At 48.2% G+C, this 20,624-nt stretch overlaps 1 protein-coding gene across 2 annotated transcripts; it reads right to left on the reverse strand.

Moving 5' to 3' along the window:
* Positions 1-1,223: 1,223 nt before the first annotated feature.
* On the reverse strand, positions 1,224-11,009 carry SCN2B (sodium voltage-gated channel beta subunit 2). Of its 2 annotated transcripts, none has more exons than XM_081063012.1 (4): positions 10,763-11,009; positions 2,767-2,933; positions 2,305-2,515; positions 1,224-1,626 (listed from the first exon to the last, which is right to left on the reverse strand). In XM_081063012.1, exons 1-4 carry the CDS (start codon positions 10,830-10,832, stop codon positions 1,427-1,429), a joined length of 648 nt encoding a protein of 215 aa, XP_080919138.1. In that variant the 5' UTR covers positions 10,833-11,009; the 3' UTR covers positions 1,224-1,426. The 2 variants fall into 2 exon arrangements, with proteins under 2 accessions (XP_080919138.1, XP_080919139.1); XM_081063013.1 differs by lacking the exon at positions 10,763-11,009 and adding an exon at positions 10,553-10,715.
* Positions 11,010-20,624: the final 9,615 nt, after the last annotated feature.

Genomic DNA, 20,624 nt, shown 5'->3' on the forward strand with positions numbered 1-20,624 from the left:
CCTCACGTCCCTCAGCTACCACGCAGGCCTCTCCCACCAGGACAACTATGGCTCTGTTGATTCACACTGGAGACTGAGGAGCCAGAGGAGAAGATGGCAGGACTCTCAGTTTCCATCAGCTTGAATCTCAGTTTCCTCATCTGTACTATGAGTGACTTGGCTGGTTGATCTCTGAGGGGCTTCCTAGGTACTGTTCTCCATGTCAGCAGTTTCTCTCTCTGTCTCTCTCACTCTTTTGAAATTCCCTCTTAATGTAAGTAAAATGGCAGTGAAAGTTGGCTCCCCACAAGTGCTACTTTCCTTCCCACAAAAGAGTTGTTAGGGCAAGGGAGCATGTAACCTGGCTCTAGACGTGACATAGATACAGGATCTCCCCAGATGCTTCCCTCAGGGCATTCCCTTTTCGGGTCTCTAGCCAAAAGCCAGATGAAAACCCTGCTGAGGGGAACCAGGAAAGTCTGAACGGAAGCTCCGAATGATGTCCCAACTCTGCACATCAACTTTTCTGCCCATGGCTTCCATCCCCTTCTCATCTCTGCACCTTGGCTGCTCCTGACCCAGGCCGCTGGTGGTCATCCTGGCTAGAGAAGGCAGCCTGCAGCAAACTCCATTTTACAATGGCGCCCCACTCTGTCAGTTGCTCAGCCGATTGAAATTTGTCTCCTGTTGGTAGGCAACTATGATGGAAAATGACCACTACCTCAAACAACACAACCCACCCATGGCCCAGCTCAGGGTCTCTTCAGTGCTATTCTCGCCAAAAATCCCAAGGGATTAGCAGTCACTAGAAAACCACACGTCTTCTGTGCTAGCAGCCATCAATGGAGAAGAGGGTGAAAGCAGAGCTCCCTGGACCAAGGCTTGTTTCCATTTGCCTCTAGTGTCAGCTTTTCATCAATGCCCAGGAAATGCAGTTGTCCCTTTGGCGTGCCCCACCCTCAAATTATACGAACCTAGCACTAGAGCAGCTTAGGGAGCAGAGCAATGTCCACCCCAGGCCTTCTTGTGGCAGCACAGGAAAGCCCCTCTCCCACCAACAGGTCCCCTTTGAAGCAGCCACTGGCTTTGGGCAGGCTGGCCAGCTGACCCCCTCCTCCACCGCTGCCCACCTTTCGCCTTCTCCCTGGGACCCTCACACGTGCCTCCTGCCTCTTCTCAGGGACTGGTAGTTTTGAACCTACTTCTCCCTCCCCCCCAGGGCCCACACATCCCAGACACCATGGTAGGTTTCTCAAATGAAAGAGAGGTGAGTCACTCTTGGGGCAGGGTGGGAGATACGAAGTGAGGGGTTCAGGGGATCCAGGTCAGCCCTGGGTTCCTGGTTCAAGAGAAGCACACCAAGAGCAGAGGGCAGGCAGGGGCACACTGTGCAGGGCAGAGAGGGAGGAAGACAGGACACGCGGGAGGGCTGCAGGGCCAGCCCCCGTTACTTGGCTCCATCGTCCGCATTGCCTTCTCCATCTGTCTTGCCCTCCTCCTCCGTCTTCAGGTCGTCCGTGCTCAGTTTCTGCTCTTTTTTCCTTCTTACACACTTCACTACCATCAGTACCAAGATGACCACAGCCAGGAAACCCCCCACGGAGGCGCCCACGATCACCGCCACTGTGGAATCCCGCTCAGGGGACTCTGGAGAAGGAAAAGAAACACACCTGCTGAGCACTAGAGCTGGAAAAGAGAGCTTTGTCCACTGTCCCCTGCTCTCCCAGTGCGTGTGGGGTGGTCCTAACTTTACTCCTCTCCATGGAAAGAACTTCAGTCAAAGCCAAAGTACCCCAAATTCCCAGGGCACCTAAAAGCCCCAGGGGAGGGCAGCGTAATGCAGTATTTAACACCATGGACTTTGAGATCACATAGATCGAAATCTGAATCCTGGCTGTGCTATTTATTAATTGTGTGACCATAGAGAAATTACTTAGCCTCTCTAAGCCTCATCTGTATTATCCTCATCTGTAAAAATGGGATAATAATAGTACCTCCCTCATAGGCTTTTATGACACAAGCTAATGCAGTTAGCCCTATAACTGAGACATAGTAAGTGCCCAATAAGTGAAAGCTGCTATAAGATTCTTAAGACCATGATCATGATCTCCAGCCTTGTGAGGACTCTCTGAGACATGTTCCCAGGTCGCCAAGGCGAGGAGGAAAGAAAACGGATTCCTTGCACCCAGCACAAGCTGTTGCTCCTACCCCTCCCAGCCTCTCCAAAGGAGCCCCGAGCTAGTGCTGCCAGACAGCAATTGGGTGGGAAGGGTCAGGGGCCCCCACAGTAGCCCGGCTCTCCCCACTCTGCTCGCCGGCCCTCACCTTCCATGAGGACCTGCAGGTAGATCTTGCCGTGGCCTCGGTGGCGGTCGGGCGGATTCATGACGTAGCAGTTGTACAGGCCCTCATCCTCGAGCTGCACTCTTTTTAGTGTCACTGAAACATCATATTTGCTGGGGTTCCCCGAGAACTCCACGCGGTCTCGGAACCGCTCGAGCTTCAGGTTAATGATCTTCATGCGGAACTGGAGGAACTAGAGGCAGACAAGGGAAAAGATGGGGGGCTGGATGAGCAAGGAGCTGCAAGGACAGCAGGATGCCCTTCGTCCCGTGGACCCTTTTACCTGGAAGAGAGGCAGTTACCTCCAGATCTCCGCCACCCTTCCCAGGGCCACCAAGGCATGACCACACACCTTCTGCCAAACCCCCTGGAGCAGGGCAGGTGCTGGGAAAGGTAGGCCTCACACTGCAGGGCTCCTGTCTCCTCCCCCATCCCAGGACTCACCATCTCCTCGGAACAGTTACTACACTCCTGGTAAGTCCAGTTCAGGGAGAACTGTTTGTGGTTCACTGTGTAGCAGGAGTTAAAGGTGCAGGCCAGGCGGGCATCAGAGCCATTGAGTACGTTGAGGGTAGTAGGTACTGTGACTTCCATGGTCCGCACTGGTGGCACTACAGACAAAGCCACAAGCTGGTGAGCATTCTGGCTGATAGAGCCAGGGAAGGGGCAAGCCTACTGCATCTGCTGGGGCGTGGAGCAGACCTATGGCAGCGGGTTGGGTCCCTAACAGCTGAAATTAGTTACGGGGCAGGGTGGGGTGGGCAAAACTCATAAGGGGTAACTGATGTGGCCCTGGGGGTAAAATGAGGGTCAGAGCAAGGCTGGGGTAGAGAGAGACCAAATCATCTGTCAAGCCAGGGACAGAAAAATGGCCCCAAGCCTTTTTCAGGACCATTGTTGGGCAGACCCTCCACTTGGCCATCCTGCTCTAGTCCTGACATTGCCACCTACTAGCTGGACACCTTGGACAAGGGACTTCACTGTGCTGGCCTCAGTTTCCCCCTTCTTCACCACCACTTTCAACCTTCTCTGCTAAGCCAAAGCCCTTCCAACTGAAGCTATAATGTCCCCCAGGGGGCAGACAAGCTTGAGGACAAATGAAGATTCAGAAGGCCTGGTACTCCACCCCAGGGCCAGAACGAAGCAGTGAGCCCAGCCCAGCCCCCTTATCATCCCCAGGCTCTGGATGGTAGGAAAGAGGGCAGTCCACTGTGGACAGGACTGTAATGAACATTGGAGCACACGTGTCTTTATGTATAAAGGTTTTCAATTTCTTTGGGTACATGCCCAGGAGAGGGATTGCTGGCTTTTTTGGAAAGGTGTAAAATATGATCCATACATACAGAACTGCAAAGGGTCCTGAATAGTAAAGACAATATTGGAAAAGATGGGAAAGATACAAAATAGATAAATCCATCGATACAATGCAGACTGGCAGTTTCTAGGGACTGAAGACCGAGGGAATTGTGAAGAAACTGCTTAAGTGGTAATGGATGGTAATTTGGATTGATGAAAATGTTGTGGAACTACTTGTAGATAAAGGTGGTAGTTGCATAACTGGTGAATGCCATAATGCCACTGAATTGTTCACTTTCAAATGGTTAATTTTATGTTAATTCCACTTTAAAAAATGTTTTTTAAATAAAAAATAAAAAAAAAAAGAAAGAAAGAGGGCAGTCGAGTAGCGGGAGGGAAGAGGTGCCCCAGAAGAAGAGACACAATTCCAAGAGACCATGTGATGGGTCTACAAGGATAAGAATCTCTTTTGGAGATGTCAGGCCTGAAAACACCACAGCAGAGAGCTGATACAGGCTGAAGGGGAGCAGGGTAGGAACAACAGGTTTCTGTGGAATTCTATAAGGAATGCCAGGCTTGGCTCAGGAGACCCAGGTGCGGGGGCTGGGAAAGGCCCATCCCATTCTGACATTCTAAGCAGGGCAGAGGCAAATAAGCCAAAATCCTTCCAGCTGAAGTCGCAGTGCCCCAAATGGGACAGCAAGTCTGGGGTGCAAAATTTAAGGGGGTACCCACTCTTAGGATCATGCAAATACCTCTGTAAATTTTGTACCCTAGGCACCTCACTTGCTTCACCCTAGTCTTGGCCTTAAGTCTAAGATTCTCTGCCAATATTGTCAAAAATCTCATTCCCCCCAAAATTAATTTATTTATAGAGGACAAATGATAATGTTCAGAATCAATCATTCATTCACTCATTTACCAAATATTTATAAACCACCTACTATGCCCTTAGTCTAGGCCCTGGGGGATATTGTTGTGACCAGGCAGAGTCGTTGCAACATTGAGCCTATATTCTAGGGAGGGAACAGACATCAACAAGGCAAAAAATAATAATGTGACTTTAGGTAATGATACATGGCAAGGGTTGTAAGAAATAAAGCAAGATAAGGGGCTATCGTTTTATATCGGTGGCCAGGGAAACAGCTGTGAGGGGGTGACATGTAGGCAGCCCCTGACTGAAATAAGGAAGTGAGCTGTTTGAAATTTTGAAGGAATCACGTTCCAAGACAGCTGAACATCAAGAGGAAAGTCCCAGCGGCTAGAATAAGCTTTGTGTGTCTGAGGTACAAGAAGGAGAGTGATCAAGGGGGCAAGCGATGAGAACTGAGGGGCTAGAGTCAGGCAGGGGCCAGGTCCCAGGGTCTGTGGACAGAACACAAAGTCAGGATCCAATTCTTTGGAATGAAACAGGAAGTCACTAGGGACTGGCGGCAGCTAGGAGGCTGTCCAGACCAGAGCTCTGGGAATATTGTAGACATGAGATCTGATTAGAAGTGGGTTCAATCCCATCTCTGCCTTCAATCAGATGCAAGACTGTGGGCAAACCCTTTCACCTTCTAAGCCTCAGCCCCCTCTTTGTAGAACACAGCTGATGACACTCACCTCCCAGAGTTGTTAAGATAATCAAATAAGATAAAATACATAAAGCACAGCATGCAGTCTGCCTGGCAGTAAGCGCACAGCAAATGGTAGTTCTCATTATCCTAAATTTTCCTCAAGATCTGGCCCCCTAAACAGGAAGGGCTTCTGGGGCAGTCTCCTGGCGGGGGGCACCTTGGGGCTCTTATTTTTCAAACTGTCTTCCTGTGCAAAGCTGCTGGAGCCCACCCCAGAAACAGCTGCCCTGCAGCCTGGAAGTGGGGATACAAAGTCCTTCTGTTCAGCCCATCCCTTAGGATGAGTGGCCAGGGCCAGTAGGCAGGACTTAAGAACAGATGCCCTGAACTACTGGTCCCAGAGTTCATAACGGAGCCCTAGACAGAGGGATAGGCGCGCAGAGCCACCTGCAAGGCCAAGGCTTCCAAGTGTGTACTAAGTGCTCATTAGGGGAGTGCAAGCTGGGGGCACGGAATGGGCCCACCAAGAACAAAGCCCGGTTCCCCTCTCTCCACATTCACAGCCATTATGAAAGCACTTAGCACGGCTCCAGTCAAGGAGGAGGTGTGCATAAAATGTCATCACCGCCCCCACTCTGCACAGAGAAATCTGCAGGGCAGGAGCCTGGCAGGGCCTTGTGCTGAGCTTACCTCATCTCTCAGGAACTCCCTGCTTCTCTAGCACCTTCCCTTCGAAAGGATCTGCTACCTAACCAGGGCCTCCTCCAAAAGGAGCCCCAAGTGACACCAGGAAGTGCTGTGAATCTGGGTAACCCATCCCTGGCCTCTGTCCCGCCCCAGCCCACAGCATCATTCCAGTTAGAACTTGAACCCCACCAGGCAGCACCTCCATATTGAAGAAGTCAGCACCCTGCCTACCGTGTTTCCCTGAAAATAAGACCGGGTCTTATATTAATTTTTGCTCCAAAAGATACACTAGGGCTATGTTCAGGGGATGTCATCCTGAAAAATCACGCTAGGGCTTATTTTCCATTTAGGTCTTATTTTGGGGGAAACATGGTAGTAGGAGGGCAGCGCCATGGGGAGCAAGGGGCCTTTTGTGGCTGGAAGGAGGGTGGCAGACCGAGAGGTGCAATGCAGTTTCCCTCCCCCTCGTCCTGACAGCGGGGGCCTGCAAGAAGCACCAGGTGGAACACGCGTGCCCTCTACTGGTTACAGATGTCAACCAGCAAGTCCCAACGGCACAGTGAAGGAACAGGGAGTCAGCAAGTCAGAGGAAGCCAGAGGGGGACCCTCAGGAATGAGTAGATCTAGCCCCGTTGTCTCACCAATGTGGGAAGTGAGACCCTGGGCGAGACACACAAGAGGACGGGGCCAGCTGGGACCAGAACCACGGTTCCTAACTCCTACTCCAGGGTGCAGACTTCAGCCTGAGTACTCAGCGGGATCCCAGGCTCAAGGCAAGAGCCTTATTCCCTTCACAAATCCAGGCCCTCATTAAAGACAGGGACACCATCACAATGAGGTCAGAGCTGTGAGCAAAATCCTGGTCTCTTGATGAACTCTGCTGCTTCAGGAAAGTAGCCGAATCCACAGCTAGGGCCACAAAAGGACGTCATGATAAGAACGAAGTGCTTACTGCGTGTAGGCACTGTTTAAGCATGAGGTAATAAGATATTACCTCATTTAATACTCACAACAACACTATTACACCTCCACATTCCAGATGAGGAAATTGAGCACAAAGCTCAATTGCCCAAGTGGCCCAAGTTCATAGCTAGTAAGTGACAAAGCTAGATTTGATCCCAGGCTGCCAGGCGCCAGACAGAGGATTGAGGTGTTGGGGCAGGTGGGGACGTGACTGTTCCTCCAAGGCCTCCTGCTGTCCACACAGCAGACCTAGCCCCCAGCTCTAGGCAGGCTGGCCAGAGGCTGATGGCTCTACTTAAAGGAACCTGCATATAAGAAGAGCCCAATCTTCCTGGTTGTCCATTTGGGACAAGATCTGGGTCCTGGGTCTCCTGAATTCCAACTCACAGAAAGGAAATGATGATCAACAGGGGTACAGTGAGAATGTAGATTTGATCTTAGTTTGAAAACATCACCAGTGCCGGGCCTCCCCATTTTCTGCAAAGCACATCTGGCCCCTTGGGCCCTATGTCATCCACTATTCTAACTGGCCCATCTTACAGAGATCACAAAAATTTGCTCATGTCCTGCCAAACACTATTTCCTGCAGAGACTGGAAATTAGCTTTCTTCATTCCTCTTTCCAATCCTACAGCAAACTATGAGGTAGGTTTATTTTCTTCTTGGTTAAAAAAGAGAGAGGGGAGAGAGAGAGAGAGAGAGAGAGACAGAGAGAGAGAGACAGAGAGAGAGAGACAGAGAGAGAGAGACAGAGAGAGAGAGACAGAGAGAGAGTCTAAGCAGAGAAATTGTCTTGCCAACCTTCTGGACCACAATGTCTCCTGGGGCAGCGCCTGCCTCTCAGGTGAGTATGACACCTAGCCCCTGTCTCCTACACTGCCTTACCATTCAAACCTGCCTCCGCCCCAGGGTCTCCCTCCCAGCCCAGTCCACCCCTCTGTAGCCATGAGAATAACTCATCCCCAAATCTCCACTGGCTCCCTCCTGCTTTCAGGATCAAGTCCAGGCTCCTGGGCACAGCTTCCAAGCCCTTTGCCATCTGGGACCAACCTACATGCTGTCCTCATGTCCTACCAGCTCCCTACTCTCCAGCTCCCTCCATTCTAGCAACCCCAGAGTTCTTACGTTTCCTGAAAACACCACTGTCTTTCACATCTTTGCACATGCTTTTGCTTGAGGTTGGGAAGCCAGCTCACCCTTCTGCACCTGGGGCTCTCCCACTTATCCTACAGATTCCAGCTAATAAGGCAGCCTCCTTAGTGCCTTTGACCTCTCGCCAGCCCTGTCCTCTCACTTCCACATGACAGGAAGGCAGAATGGCATAGTGGCCAAGACCAGGGTCCTAGCGTCTTCATCCAGTCTCAGGCCAGATATTTAACCTCCCAGCACCTTTGTTTCCCCATCTGTAAAATGGAGGACGATGATAGAACCGACTTCCTAGGACTATCGTGAGGTTAAATATTATAACTCACTATTGTACCAAGCTCACAGCAGTGCCTGGCACATAGTCAGCCCTCGACAAAGGTTAGCTGTTATTATTATTATTATCATCATTGTTATCACAGCACATACGATACTGTATTGTTATTTGTTTGTGTGTCTGTGTCCCTCCAAAGGCTCTGGAGTTCTGATTCTTACTCCTCCTGGTGTCCCTGGACCCAGAACAGTATGTGACACAGAGTGGGCGCTCAATAAAAGGGAAGTCATGGTCTCCTCCACGTCTGGTCCCTGCCCCCAGTAACAGCTATGTGCAGTGGGCTTGAGTGAGGACCAACTCCCCTTCTCAGCCTCCCCTATCACAACCCAGACTTTGGTAACCAGGCCGGCGACCACCGAGCCAACGGTCTTGAGAAAACCTCCAGGAAAGTCCAATCAGTTGGATTGCTTCTAGCTAAGAAACGAGTCTGCATACTCTGGACACAGCAGCTTGGCCGGCTTGTCACCCTCAAACCTCCACCCCTGACAGTCTCCTCCCCTGTCACTTGGAGCACCCCTCCATCTTGAGGACCGATCCCCAAAGGTCCATTGTCCACCTCAGCCCTCAGTTTGGGGGTGCCAGGGCGTGTCTCATCACAGCACCCAGCAAGTCCCAGGTCTCCCTTCCTGCATCCTCTCCCCCCCGCAAGTGTGCAGAGGCTTCAGCTTCCTCCCATCACCACCTCACAGCCCCCACACTGACCTCTTCACCCAAGACCTTCCCCTACGCCACACCCTGCTCTCAGTCACAGAGCCCCTTTCGTGGGTTAGATGAGGCTCTCCCAGGGCTGCCTCCCTCCCGTAGGAAGTCTCCCTAGCTCCCAAAGGAGGTCATCGGTCCTCCATTCCCAGCTTCTTACACACAGGTCATTCATTCAGGCTTTTGCTTACACTTGAGATTCTTTGATCAATTAGATTAATAGAGCAGTAAGATTTCTTGAACGTTGGGGGCAGTAGAGTTCAATAGTTAAGAACATGCAGAAGTCAGACATACGGGGTTCAAATCTCAGCTCGTTATGTGACCTTAATGGGCAAGTTACTTAAATTTTCTATACCTGTTTCCTCATCTGTAACATGAGGGGAATAACAATATCTACCTCATACGATTACTGACTACTGTGAGGACGAAACAAGATATGCAGTGCAGGGGAACATGAAATGCTTTTCCAATAGCTCACCTAAAGGTTAGAGCTATTATTGAGTATCTGCCACTATGTGCCAGACTTACACACACACACACAAACCCAGGCAGTAGGTATTCTCCAGTTTACTCATGAAAGAACTGAAGCTCGGTGGAGTTGAGTAACTTGCCTGTGGATATGAAGTAAATGACAAAAGTGGCTTTGAACCCAGGTCAAATTCCAAGGCTCATGCATGCTCTTTGTATTGCCAGACATTTGTGCTCTGTTGTTAACAAGTCCAGAAACTCAACAAAGCTAATAGGCCTTATCATGCAGTGCTGCACATTTAGCAGGCTTGCCAAATAATCCAGCACAATGAGAGAGAGAGAGAGAGAGAGAGAGAGAGAGAGAGAGAGAGAGAGAGAGAGAGAGAGAAAGGTTTTGTGGTGGGGAATATTCCCACTGACAATCCTTGGACTTGACCCTCACTTGCTATACTAACAATGAATAAGTTTAGGAGCAAGAGTGAAGCTACCTATAAAGCAATCTTGCAAATAACTCTCTAGCGCTCCAACCCACCAGAAAATCCATGAATGGTCAAATTTGAAATCAACATTTGGATCACTTGAATGGGCAGTCTGCAAGGCTGGGTTGGACAGTCCCAAGGCATGGTCTTAAAGGGCCACAACTTCAGTTGGCCCATGATTCCTTCTTTTTTTTCCTGATCCCTTCACCTGACCCCTCCTCCACTCTCTCTGGCCCAAGCCAGAGGTAACCTTCTTCATCAGTGCCTGCTGCAGCAGGTCTCCTCACAATCCTCAAGCCTGCTTCCCACCCACTACCCCATACATTTCAAAAATCAATAATGCAGATTTCCAGGAAGCCAGACCCACACTCAGCTTTTTGCCCCCAACTTCCCTGCACTCTCTCTCTTAAGAGCCTAAATCCACCAGATTCCAATGACCAAGGTTCACAAAAGAAGCCCCTCAAGGGAGCATTAAAGCTCAGGACCCCACATTTCCAGCAGCTTAAAAAAAAAAATCCATGAAGAAACTGCAGATGGATCTACACGCCCCCGGCCACACACATGCACATAGGTCCACTTCAAGGAAATCCAAACAAAAATCACCTCCTTTGACAATTGTCAGCAACATTCAGCATTTCTGTGACCAAGAAGTCCCAGCATTATGCATTCCCCAAGTTCCAGCACCTCCCTTCCCAAGGACAACGAAGAGAACCTCCAGCAACGTCTTCTTTCCTGCCCCCTGCCGCCATCCTCTTCCAGTTGCAGCTGCACTTCCGGACCCTCAGGAGCATGCAGCTGTGCGGTCTAACTTACCCAAAGAGAAAAAAAGACTGAGCCCCGTGAGACTGAAGGCAGGGCGAGGTAGCCAGGCATCTTTGTGCATTTTCAGAAACTGAGATGTTACTTGGAATATGGGAGAGAGTGATTTGAGAGGCCAAGGGCTACAAGGAAGGAATGGTTAAATGATAAAAAAAAAAAAAAAATGCACGGATGTACTTCAAAGACACATAGAACGTTAAGAAAGCTTTATTTCCATCTCTCTAATATGGCCGGCCTGTATGTTCCTGCTAAAAAGAGAGAGGGAGTGTGTAAGGGAGAGAGAAAAAGGGGGATGGAGTAAATTTTGTGGTTGTTGGATTTTGAAAGGTAGGTGGGAGGGCATTAAAAAAGTATTTCTGAAAAAAACACAGTTCCCTGGGAATTTTTACCCTCCAAACTGAGAACTAAAGCAAACCCTGCCTTTCTTATTAACTTGAATGATTGTTGGGTTTTGAAACTTAATTTATTAACTTCATGCATTTCAAAGCTGCATGAGGAACCCATTTATTTCAAAGCTGCGGTAAAAGGGTGGGGGGTAGGGTGGGGGAAGCCCCTTTTGTCACTTAAAAACACCCAAAAAAGGAGATACTCGTTTGTTGTCATTTGGAAAGAGTTCGGGGAAGTGAATTGGGAGACTTTCAGGAAGTAAGGACTTCCTCATTTTTCTAGCATTTCCACTGAAAACAGAACATGCCAAATTGGTGTAAAAACACCTAAGAGATCTTACAATCGAATGTAATGTTAATCAAATCAACAGAAAATGACATTTTTGGCCCCAAACCCCCTGTACACTCTCTCCTAGTATCCTAAACCTATCAGATTCCAATGAACTGGGAAAGAATTACTATGGATTGGGTATTAAATTAATGAAAAATTTTTAATTTTGTTGGGTGTGATAAAAATATTGTGGCTATGTTCTTTAACGTCTTTATCTGTTATACACACTGGAGTGTTCATAGGTGTGAGTGAGACAGGTTAGTTAGTATGTTGCTAGGTAGACAGGGGGTTCCCTGGTGGAATAAGCAAAAGGCAGCCATATCCTCAAACTCCAGGTTCTGGAATGCCTCCTTCACTCCAGGACAAAGATATGAGACCCTGTCTTGAGGTTAATAAATTATCTCAAATCCCTTTTGGCCAACAAAGGAGCAGATCTGATAGATAGGAATGGGTTCTTTCATTAATCCCTTCAGGATGGGCAAACAAGATAAACCTGGTAGATGAATTCCATCAGAAGTTTCCAGCCCCTTTCCCCAAGCAGGCAAGGGAAGGTACAAAAGTAAGAACTTTTGCCTCAGTCACTGGGCACCCCCATTCGGGACCCCCTCCTGCTTGGGAGCTCTGACCCTTTGCTTTCAAAACTCTTAAAACTCTTAAAACTCTGCCTTTCCTGGGTCCTTGTTTCCATTCTTCGGTCTCACGAGACAATATCCCGGCACTCACTCCAAAGTTCCCTACATCATTTGGGGACAGAGACATATTCCTACATCACAAGGAAGGAAAGGGGGCCACAGATTAAACCTGACAAGCTCAGGAGAACTGAAAATAACCACATAGGGTGGTGTGAACAGAAAACTTCCTAACCAAGTGGGCCATGGCGGGAAGTCACATCCTTGGCCTGGAGCTTCCTTGACAAAGGTCAGTCTTTTTTTTTTTTTTTTTTCATTGCAAGTAGTTTATTTGTGAGGCGATTCCCAGAAGAAGAGTGGGGATGTGAGGGAAGGAAGCGATAAAGGCTACATTGCCAAGCAGGTTCCTGTTACAGATGATGAAGTCAATTCCACTGTAGTACACTAAGACACAGTGTAGAACATGCCTCAAAGTTTTCCCACCTGTAGTTTGAGGGAGCTGGGGTATTTACATACTAACTCCAGGAGCCTGCTTGCAGGGTCATTGACTTTCATGTAATTCTTGTTTATCTTGTAACTACTGTGTTTCCCCGAAAATAAGATCTAGCCAGACAATCATCTGTAATGTGTCTTTTGGAGCAAAAATTTCTACAAGACCGGGTCTTATTTTACTATAAGACCCGGTTTTATATTATATTATATAATTAACATATAATGTAATGTAATATAATATAATGTAATTATATAATATAATACCAGGTCTTATATTAATTTTTGCTCCAAAAGGACAAAGGTCAGTCTTTACCTTAAGTGAAGATTGTCTTTTTGCATCTAAGGTAACATACCCTTGGAAGGTCAGAGTAATCCCTTTTTCCGGACTCCCCCGGGGGCACAACGCACTACACCAAAGCAGGAAACTACAAAATCCCTCATTGTTACTTTCTTCCCCAAACACCGTCTCTTATGTGCTGTAAAATGCTATTAAATATCCTGTACCCACCAATGTAAAAAAAGTGTGTGTGTCTCCATTTTACTTTTTATCCAATCCCAGAGATGTCCCTGCTTTGCTTTCTCCCACCCCCTTAATCTACCACCAATGGAGTTCATGTAACCCTCCTCCTTTGATTTTAATATATAAAATAAGTTGCAAAACCACCATTTTCTGGAGCATTTTCTCAATCTGTTGAGTCTTTGCTTCCCGGCAATTGTCAGTTTGGCTCAAATACACTCTTATAAGCTTTCTCTTAGGCTGGATGTTTTTTTGTCGACAGGTGAACCGACATGATGACTGGAATCAGCTTTAAAATAGTCCAGGAGAGAAAAAAAAAAGAGGTGGGAGAGGGAGGTAACTTTAGACTGGACACTGAAGTTGATTGCTGAAACAGGTAATGGGTGCAGTGTTCATCCACAGTTCTCTCTTCTCTTGTGTATGTTTTATTTTTCATTTCTTTTGAAAAAGGAAGAAAAAAAATAGGGTAATACCAAAAGGAGGAGAACTCGGGGTGGAGTACCAAGCCAGCCCTGAGCGGAGAGGGTGACGACCCCAACTCTTCTGGGAAGACATTTAAGTAGAACATAGGTTCTAATGCAGCACCAAAGAGGGAGCAAATGGTATTTTTGAGCATTGACTCTGCGCCAAGTACTTTACCTGTGACACCTCAACTCATTGTAACCCTGGGATAGGTGACTTCTTCTTTTTTTAATCGCAAAGGAGGAGATGGAGGCTGACAGGACTTAATACACCCGAGTTTACATATGGTAGTTAAGGACAGAGTCGGAGCCAGGTTTCAAATGCTGTCTGTGGGAAACACTGGGTATTTCCTGTAGTCCACGTCACCTATCACAAAGGGGAGGAGACCGAAGACCTTCTCTCAGGTTGTGTAGAGACATGGAAGACGAATACATGAGCGAGGGGACTGCTGGTGATGTAAAAGAAGGTGCTAAGGAACAGGCCGTGGAGAAACAAAATGGGAGGCGAGCACAGTGCTTGGGGCAGAGCAAGCATTCCATAAACAGGTGACGCATAACTGCAAATGGGTACCTCTGGATGAATGAATGAATGAATGAGTGAGTGAGTGAATGAATTTGGAGAGGGAATGGGGAAAATAGACACCATGACGAAGGTAGTGAAATCTAGTGTAGACCGTTGAAGCTGTTCCAGGCTGGGGAGGAGTGAAGTGCGCCACATTCTGGTGACAGTTGCTGAAGGCAGAGGGGTGGTGAAGAGACCTCTGTAGTTCTGCACCACATCAGAGGAGGTTGTACACACTTCGGTCTTGAGCAGACTCTGTCTCCAAAGTGCCTCGGTCACTTTGCTAGAGCCTGGATGCTGCTGGATCACCCACAGGGCGCATAGTCCAGAGGTATGAAAATCAGGGAAAGAAAGGAGGGACAGCCTGGGGAAAAGTGTCCTCCACTGGCAACGGCCACACTCGGTCCCCACTGCCCTCAGGCCACAGGTCTCCTGCTCGGGATCAGTGGCCAGACGCGCAGGAGTGCCTGGCAGGCAGCCTGGCAGAAGCCAGAGCCTCAGTCCTGCTGCAGCCCCTCAGCCAGGTCCCAGGATGCGGCCCAGCCGCCCTTGCTGCTGTCAGCTAGAGAGTTTTGGTTTGACGTAGCCGGCCTCCTCCTTTTTAAAATGTAGCTGAGAGTGCCTGTGAGGCCCAAGCTGCTTATCCAGCTCACTTAGTCTCACACTGGGTCCAGAAGCTTCTATTTTGGGGATATCTGAGACAAGAAATAGATACAGAAGTTCCTCTGCTTCTAGCCAGCATTTGACTTAGAGAAACCAGGTATGTGACTTAAAATATACTTTGTCCAACTCGCCTCCCAGGACTGAGGGTCAGAAGGCGCTAGATCAGGGGTGAGGTACCCTCGCAGTGTGAGGCAGGAGAGCTACCCCAGGACCTCCCCACGGCTCACTTGCGCCTCCACATGCCCATTTGCTCCAAAAGAGTAAGTCTGGATGAAACAGGGCCCGCTTGGGGCCCCCACAAAAGAAGCCTCGCCTCTCCCTGCCTTCAAGCTTGACAACTGATCAACCCCCTTCCTGCGGTTTAAGCCTGGAATGTCCTGCCCCAGTTCCTGAGCTTAGGATGTCCCCTGTCCCAATTCCCTGCTTTAGATTATTATCCTGAAATTTATGCTTGCTTACTAGTCACAATGTGTCCCATGTCCCCCCACTGTTCCCCCCATTCTGTGCTTGCAGATTACAATCTTTATGGCCTAGCATTCTTTCCAGGTTACTGTCATCACTGCTCCTGGGTTGGTGACCAAGTTGGAGAGCCACATTGCTAGAGGGAAGACTCCATACAGACCCCTGGAACCATTACTTAGCCTCTGGAGGAATGCCCAGATTTTCCCTTAAATATTCCAGGCTGGTCTGAGAATGTTAAGGCAGGTTTTGGAGGTGTTAACCCACTGCCTTCTCAGACCACTGGTGCTCTGATAATAAGTGCTTATTCTATGACCCAACTTCTGTGTCGGTCTATTGGCTGAGCTGCGCAGGCAGCACGAGCCCCGAACTCATTTGGCCTCTGGTTTCAAAGACACCAATATCAAAGATGGGCTATTTGGGGAGTGAAGCTCTATTCTTGGCATTTCTACCCAGTGCCTGCAGATTTTATTAGATAACACTCAGTTACCTGCCCTACTGGGAGAAGCAGTATTACAAATAATCCAAAGGAAGGTAGTTTTCTTGGCCTTTGGAATGCCTAGTTGAGGCCACAGAGAGCCTCCCTCCTTACGTATACCTTAAAGCTTCCCTCCTCAAAGTGTGGGAGCTCCTTAGAAATTCAGAGTAACGGGTCCCACTTCAGACCCAAAGAATCACAATCTGCCTTTTTAACAAGATCTCCAGGTGGTTCTTGAGCACATTAAAGTTTGAGAAGTATTGCCTTCAACTAATATTAACTGCACCTCATGAGCAAGAGACAATGAGAAGCCAGGTTTGGGGGGTTGGGGAGAACGGATTGGTAAGCAGGAACAAGTTTAGCATTAAATGCTGGCCTTGGGTGACACGCAGAGCACCTGGAAGCCTGCTCAGGAATAATAAGGTAGGGATCCATTTTACTCCCCTCTGTTCTCTGCCCCATGCCTTTCTCAAGCCATGCCATAGCAGGTGAGGTTTCTCTTACCCCACATAAGGCTTCACATTCTGGTGTCTTTGCTTTTGCAGTTCCCTCTTCTAGGAATGCCCTTCCTCTCGTGCCTGCTGAACAAGTTCCTTGTCTTTCTTCAAAACTCTGTTACAAAGTCACTGACCTCTTATCTTCATGCCTCCTGTCTCCGTGCTCCTGTGATACTGGTTACAGTCACTCAGTTGTTTATAAAGTCCCTCATTTAACAAACTCAGTTATCTACTTAACACCCCATATGTACCAAACACTGCTAGAAACTAGAGACCCAGAAATGAATGAGACTCAGCTCACCCTTGAGAGCTCACATTCTAGATAGGGAGACAATGTGTAAACTCCCAACACAGCATGATGAGGACAATCCCATCAACCCAGGGATGGGAACAAAGGTACATCTGGCATTTCTTGAGTCTCCATGTTAACAGGAGTCAGAGAGTATTGTCATTTTGTTTACACTTCCTACCTCCCTAACTAGACTGCAGCTCTTTAAGGTCAGAGATTGTATCTTATTCTTCTAAGTTGGTGCTGGGCCTCTGCTGGTCCAAGCAGATGAGAATGAGTGGATGTGTTTTACAAGCAGGGAAGGGGCAGAACCTCCATCAGCCTGACCGTACACAGCCTTACACAGTGGTAGAAGTGGGACTGAGAGCCAGGTCCAGCCGCTCCCTGTTCCACTCCACTTCCAGAACTCCCGTCCACAAGGCATTGTCCAACCTGGAGTCAGATGCCAAAGCTCACAGAAAAGATCTAAAGCAGGCTCTCTAAGAGCTTAAGGGCTCTGGGGAAAATTAAAGCCTCGCACCCATAAAATAACTAGAGAACATCAGAAGATAAAATCTGGTAAGTGTAGAGACATCTAGGAAGATGTGAGAAATAGGAGATTGCCAAGGTCGGACTCAAGCAAGACCTTGTAGGAATATTGACTTGGGCAGGCAAGAAGGAAAGGGAATTCCAGGCAAGGGAATACCAAGAGCAAAGGCTCAGACACAGGAATGACAAGGGCATATGGAAGAGAAGGTTCCTGTCATGAAAAGAAAATGGGAGGTGTGGATGGGAAGACAAAATGGCACCTGAACTCAGAAGGCCATGAACATATGATGTGGAGTTCAGAATGGTGCTTTGAAAGTTCTAGGAGAGGTAAATCTCTATTGCTCTCACCATCTATAAAATAAGAAAGGTTTTTTGCTTTCTGAGAAAACACTGACTTCCCTTATTTTTTTTATAAAGAAGAGATGTTTTGAGTTGTATTTTACAGAAGTGGTAATGGATTTCCTGATCTCCCTTGAGAAAGACCAGACCACATTTGCAAACCAGCTGACTAGGACAGGTCAGTAGTCCTGAAAAACTTGGTTTACTCTCACTAAGAGGATAACTGGTCTCTGTTGGGATAAAACTCACAACCTTAAGATTTTTTTTTTTTGGCTCTAAGTAACTGAGCTAATTCAGTAGCAGCATGATCCCTGCAGAACACGCACACGCGCGTGCGCACACACACACACACACACACACACACACACACAGAGTGTTTTATAAAACAAAATTGCCATTGTGGACATGTAAGCATATGGACCAGCCAAAAGGAAAAAAAGAGTGGGGTGGCAATGAGGAACAAAAGACTAAAGGGCCGGCCAAAGGCTGCAGGCTTTTAAAGAAGGCACAGCTTCTACAGATCCCCAAGTGAACAGACTGAACTGGGTTCAATTCTGATAGCCAAACTCTGATGCTACTAGATTCTCCATTATTCATGAGTGGCCCCGCCCCCTCCACCCTTAGGCTGATTTCAGTTGGCAAAAGTCTGTGTGCTTCTGGAAGCCTTTGAATATGGGAGCATCTGGTGTTCTAGGGACCTAAAATACCAAAATTCAAGTAACAAAACTGCTTGCTAAAGGATCTACTACCAGAAGATCCAACTTGTTCCATCCGCAGCAGCTTTCCTGCCCTCCAGAATGTCGCCCCTCAGAGCTACGCACAGCCCTTTCCGAAGCTCAGCTTCCTCTCTCTTTGGATGGGGAGAGGGACGTGGGTGTTTTGGGTTAAAGGGCTTCTGGCACACAGAGATAAAAAATTAATAAGACATGGGGACTGAATCCCCAGAAGACAAGTCCAACAGAGGAAAACACATTAGAAGAGATGAAAGGCTCAGACTGGGCACTAATACCTAAACGATCTCATTTAGTCCAATCACAGAAAATCCTGTGAGTCTCTATTTCATGTATCGGGGAAACAGCCTCAAACAATTGAAGTAAATTTTGCAATACTGAAGAGAAGTAAGAGGCAGAGCCAGGATTTTAACCAGGCCTGTTTGACCTTGAAGCCCATTCCCTGCACCAAATGCCTCTATGTTCCTTATGTAATAGACAACCACCCTTAGGAGAAGGGCATGACGTATTTTTCGTGGTAGGCAAAATTATTCTTTGATAGTTGTGGACTTCCACTCTCCACTTGGAGTCCATGTTGTGTGCAAGAGAAAGGCTTGGGGGGTGGCAGGACTGGGGGAGAGACATGGGCTTCCCCTTCTTCCTCCTCAGTTACTTATAACTGCTGAACCCAGAATGGAAGCCAAACTTTGAATGAATCAAATTCAAATGTGGGCAAGTCAAACTTTCGAGTGTTCATACTTGCAGAATCAAAATGCCCTCTGCAAGAGGGTGTGAAGAAGCGGCTCAGCCCACCCTACCTCTGACCCCAATTAATGTTCTTCAACCCAGAAGGACAGATGTGAAACCACCATTCACCCACCTAACTCTGTATCCTGAAGGTCCACATCCTATGCTGACAATATTTGAGGAAGTGGAAGAGGGCCACTTAGCCCAGGACAGCATGTTACTTAATAGCCCAGAAATGAAACCACTTCCTCTCTATGAACTATTAAGATATGACAGAGTCTTCGTCTCTCTTCTACTGACCATGTCACTATGTGTCCCCTCACTGGTGTGTCTTGGAAGGCATAGTGCCTTTACTACACATTTTGTACATTATTGACATAGTCCTTATTTAGAGCCAATAGGGAAGAAGGAAACATTTAATGACTCTTAGGTATGACTAAACAAGAACAAAAAGAAGCTACAGGTCTCCAAGTGGAGATCCAAGAACAGTTGCTAAAAAAGAAAGAGTCAATAATAGGTGTGTTACGAGACGATCCTGATGTTTGAAGAGTTAGAAGAATCTTTTAAAAAGTGTAGCTCCGCTTACAACTGTGTAAGAAATCAGAGAACCACAAAAGACATCTTTATCATGCCCTGAATAGCTACATAAGTGGGAAAGATGGGCTGCAGAGAATGAGGAGGGGCCTGCAGTGGTCTGGGAGAAGAGATCTGAGCTGAAACCAGGCTAGAAATAGGAGCTCAGAACCAAAGGATTTTCAAAAACTAATCTTATTAAATCTTACAATAGTAACCAAATAGTATAGAAACCTCACATGTCAGACCACGAGTTAAATCGATGCCAGTCCATTTTGGCAACCTATGAATGTCACTTTTGAAAAAGACAAATGTCCAAGCTCCACCGGGGAATTCCAGGATGCCTCTGGTGAGGCCCAGTAAAGAGCCACACCAGCCATTCTGATACCCAGCCGGAATTAAGAATCACGGGGTTAAATCCTAGAGCTGTCTTCATGCCCTCCTCCCAACCCCCAAAACTTTCCCAGGACACAATCCAGACCCCAATGTGTTAAGTCACAGTATGGCTTTCCTCCAGTCACTTGGTGTTTTAGGAGTTCCTGACTATAAATTCCTCACCAACATACCACAACCAGGGTATAAAACCAGGATGATTAATCTTGCAAGGTCAGGGAGTGAGAGGACTGAGTGAGGGAAGGCCGGGAGGTGGGCACGCTGGGAACTTCACCCTTGCCCTTGCCTTCTGCTCCCCGCCTCCTCCAGTCCAATGGGGGTGCAGAGCTCTTCCTCCCTCCCCTTCCTCCTTCTCTCCCAGCCTTTCTTGGTCCCTCCCTGCCTCCCTCCTTCCTCCCGGCCCATCCTATCCAGCTGGGAGCTCACTCTCCCCTCCCCCCACACCACCACCTGCCCCCGGAAACCCAGCAGCGTCAGGGCACCCTGGATCCAGGTCCTGGGTCCCCTCCTGGCAGAGGCAGCCAGCCACCGCCCCCGTCCACCCCATGCCCCTGACCCCGGCCTCTCAACTTCATCCTTCTCTTGCTCTGTTCACGGTTAAGCCTGAACAGTGGGCGATTTCCTGGCCTTCCTTTCCCATCCCGCGCAATTCTTTACCTCTCCACCTTTCTGGCATCCCCTCCTGTTGCATTATCCACTCACTTCTTCATATTCTCCTTTCCTCCTCTCCCTTCCTCCCCTCACTGACTCCAACACCTTCCATTCTGTTTCTCTGCGATAAAAAATAAATTTAAAAAAAAGG

The sequence above is a fragment of the Rhinolophus hipposideros genome, assembly GCF_964194185.1.
Source record: "Rhinolophus hipposideros genome assembly, chromosome: 10".
Taxonomy (NCBI): domain Eukaryota; kingdom Metazoa; phylum Chordata; class Mammalia; order Chiroptera; family Rhinolophidae; genus Rhinolophus; species Rhinolophus hipposideros.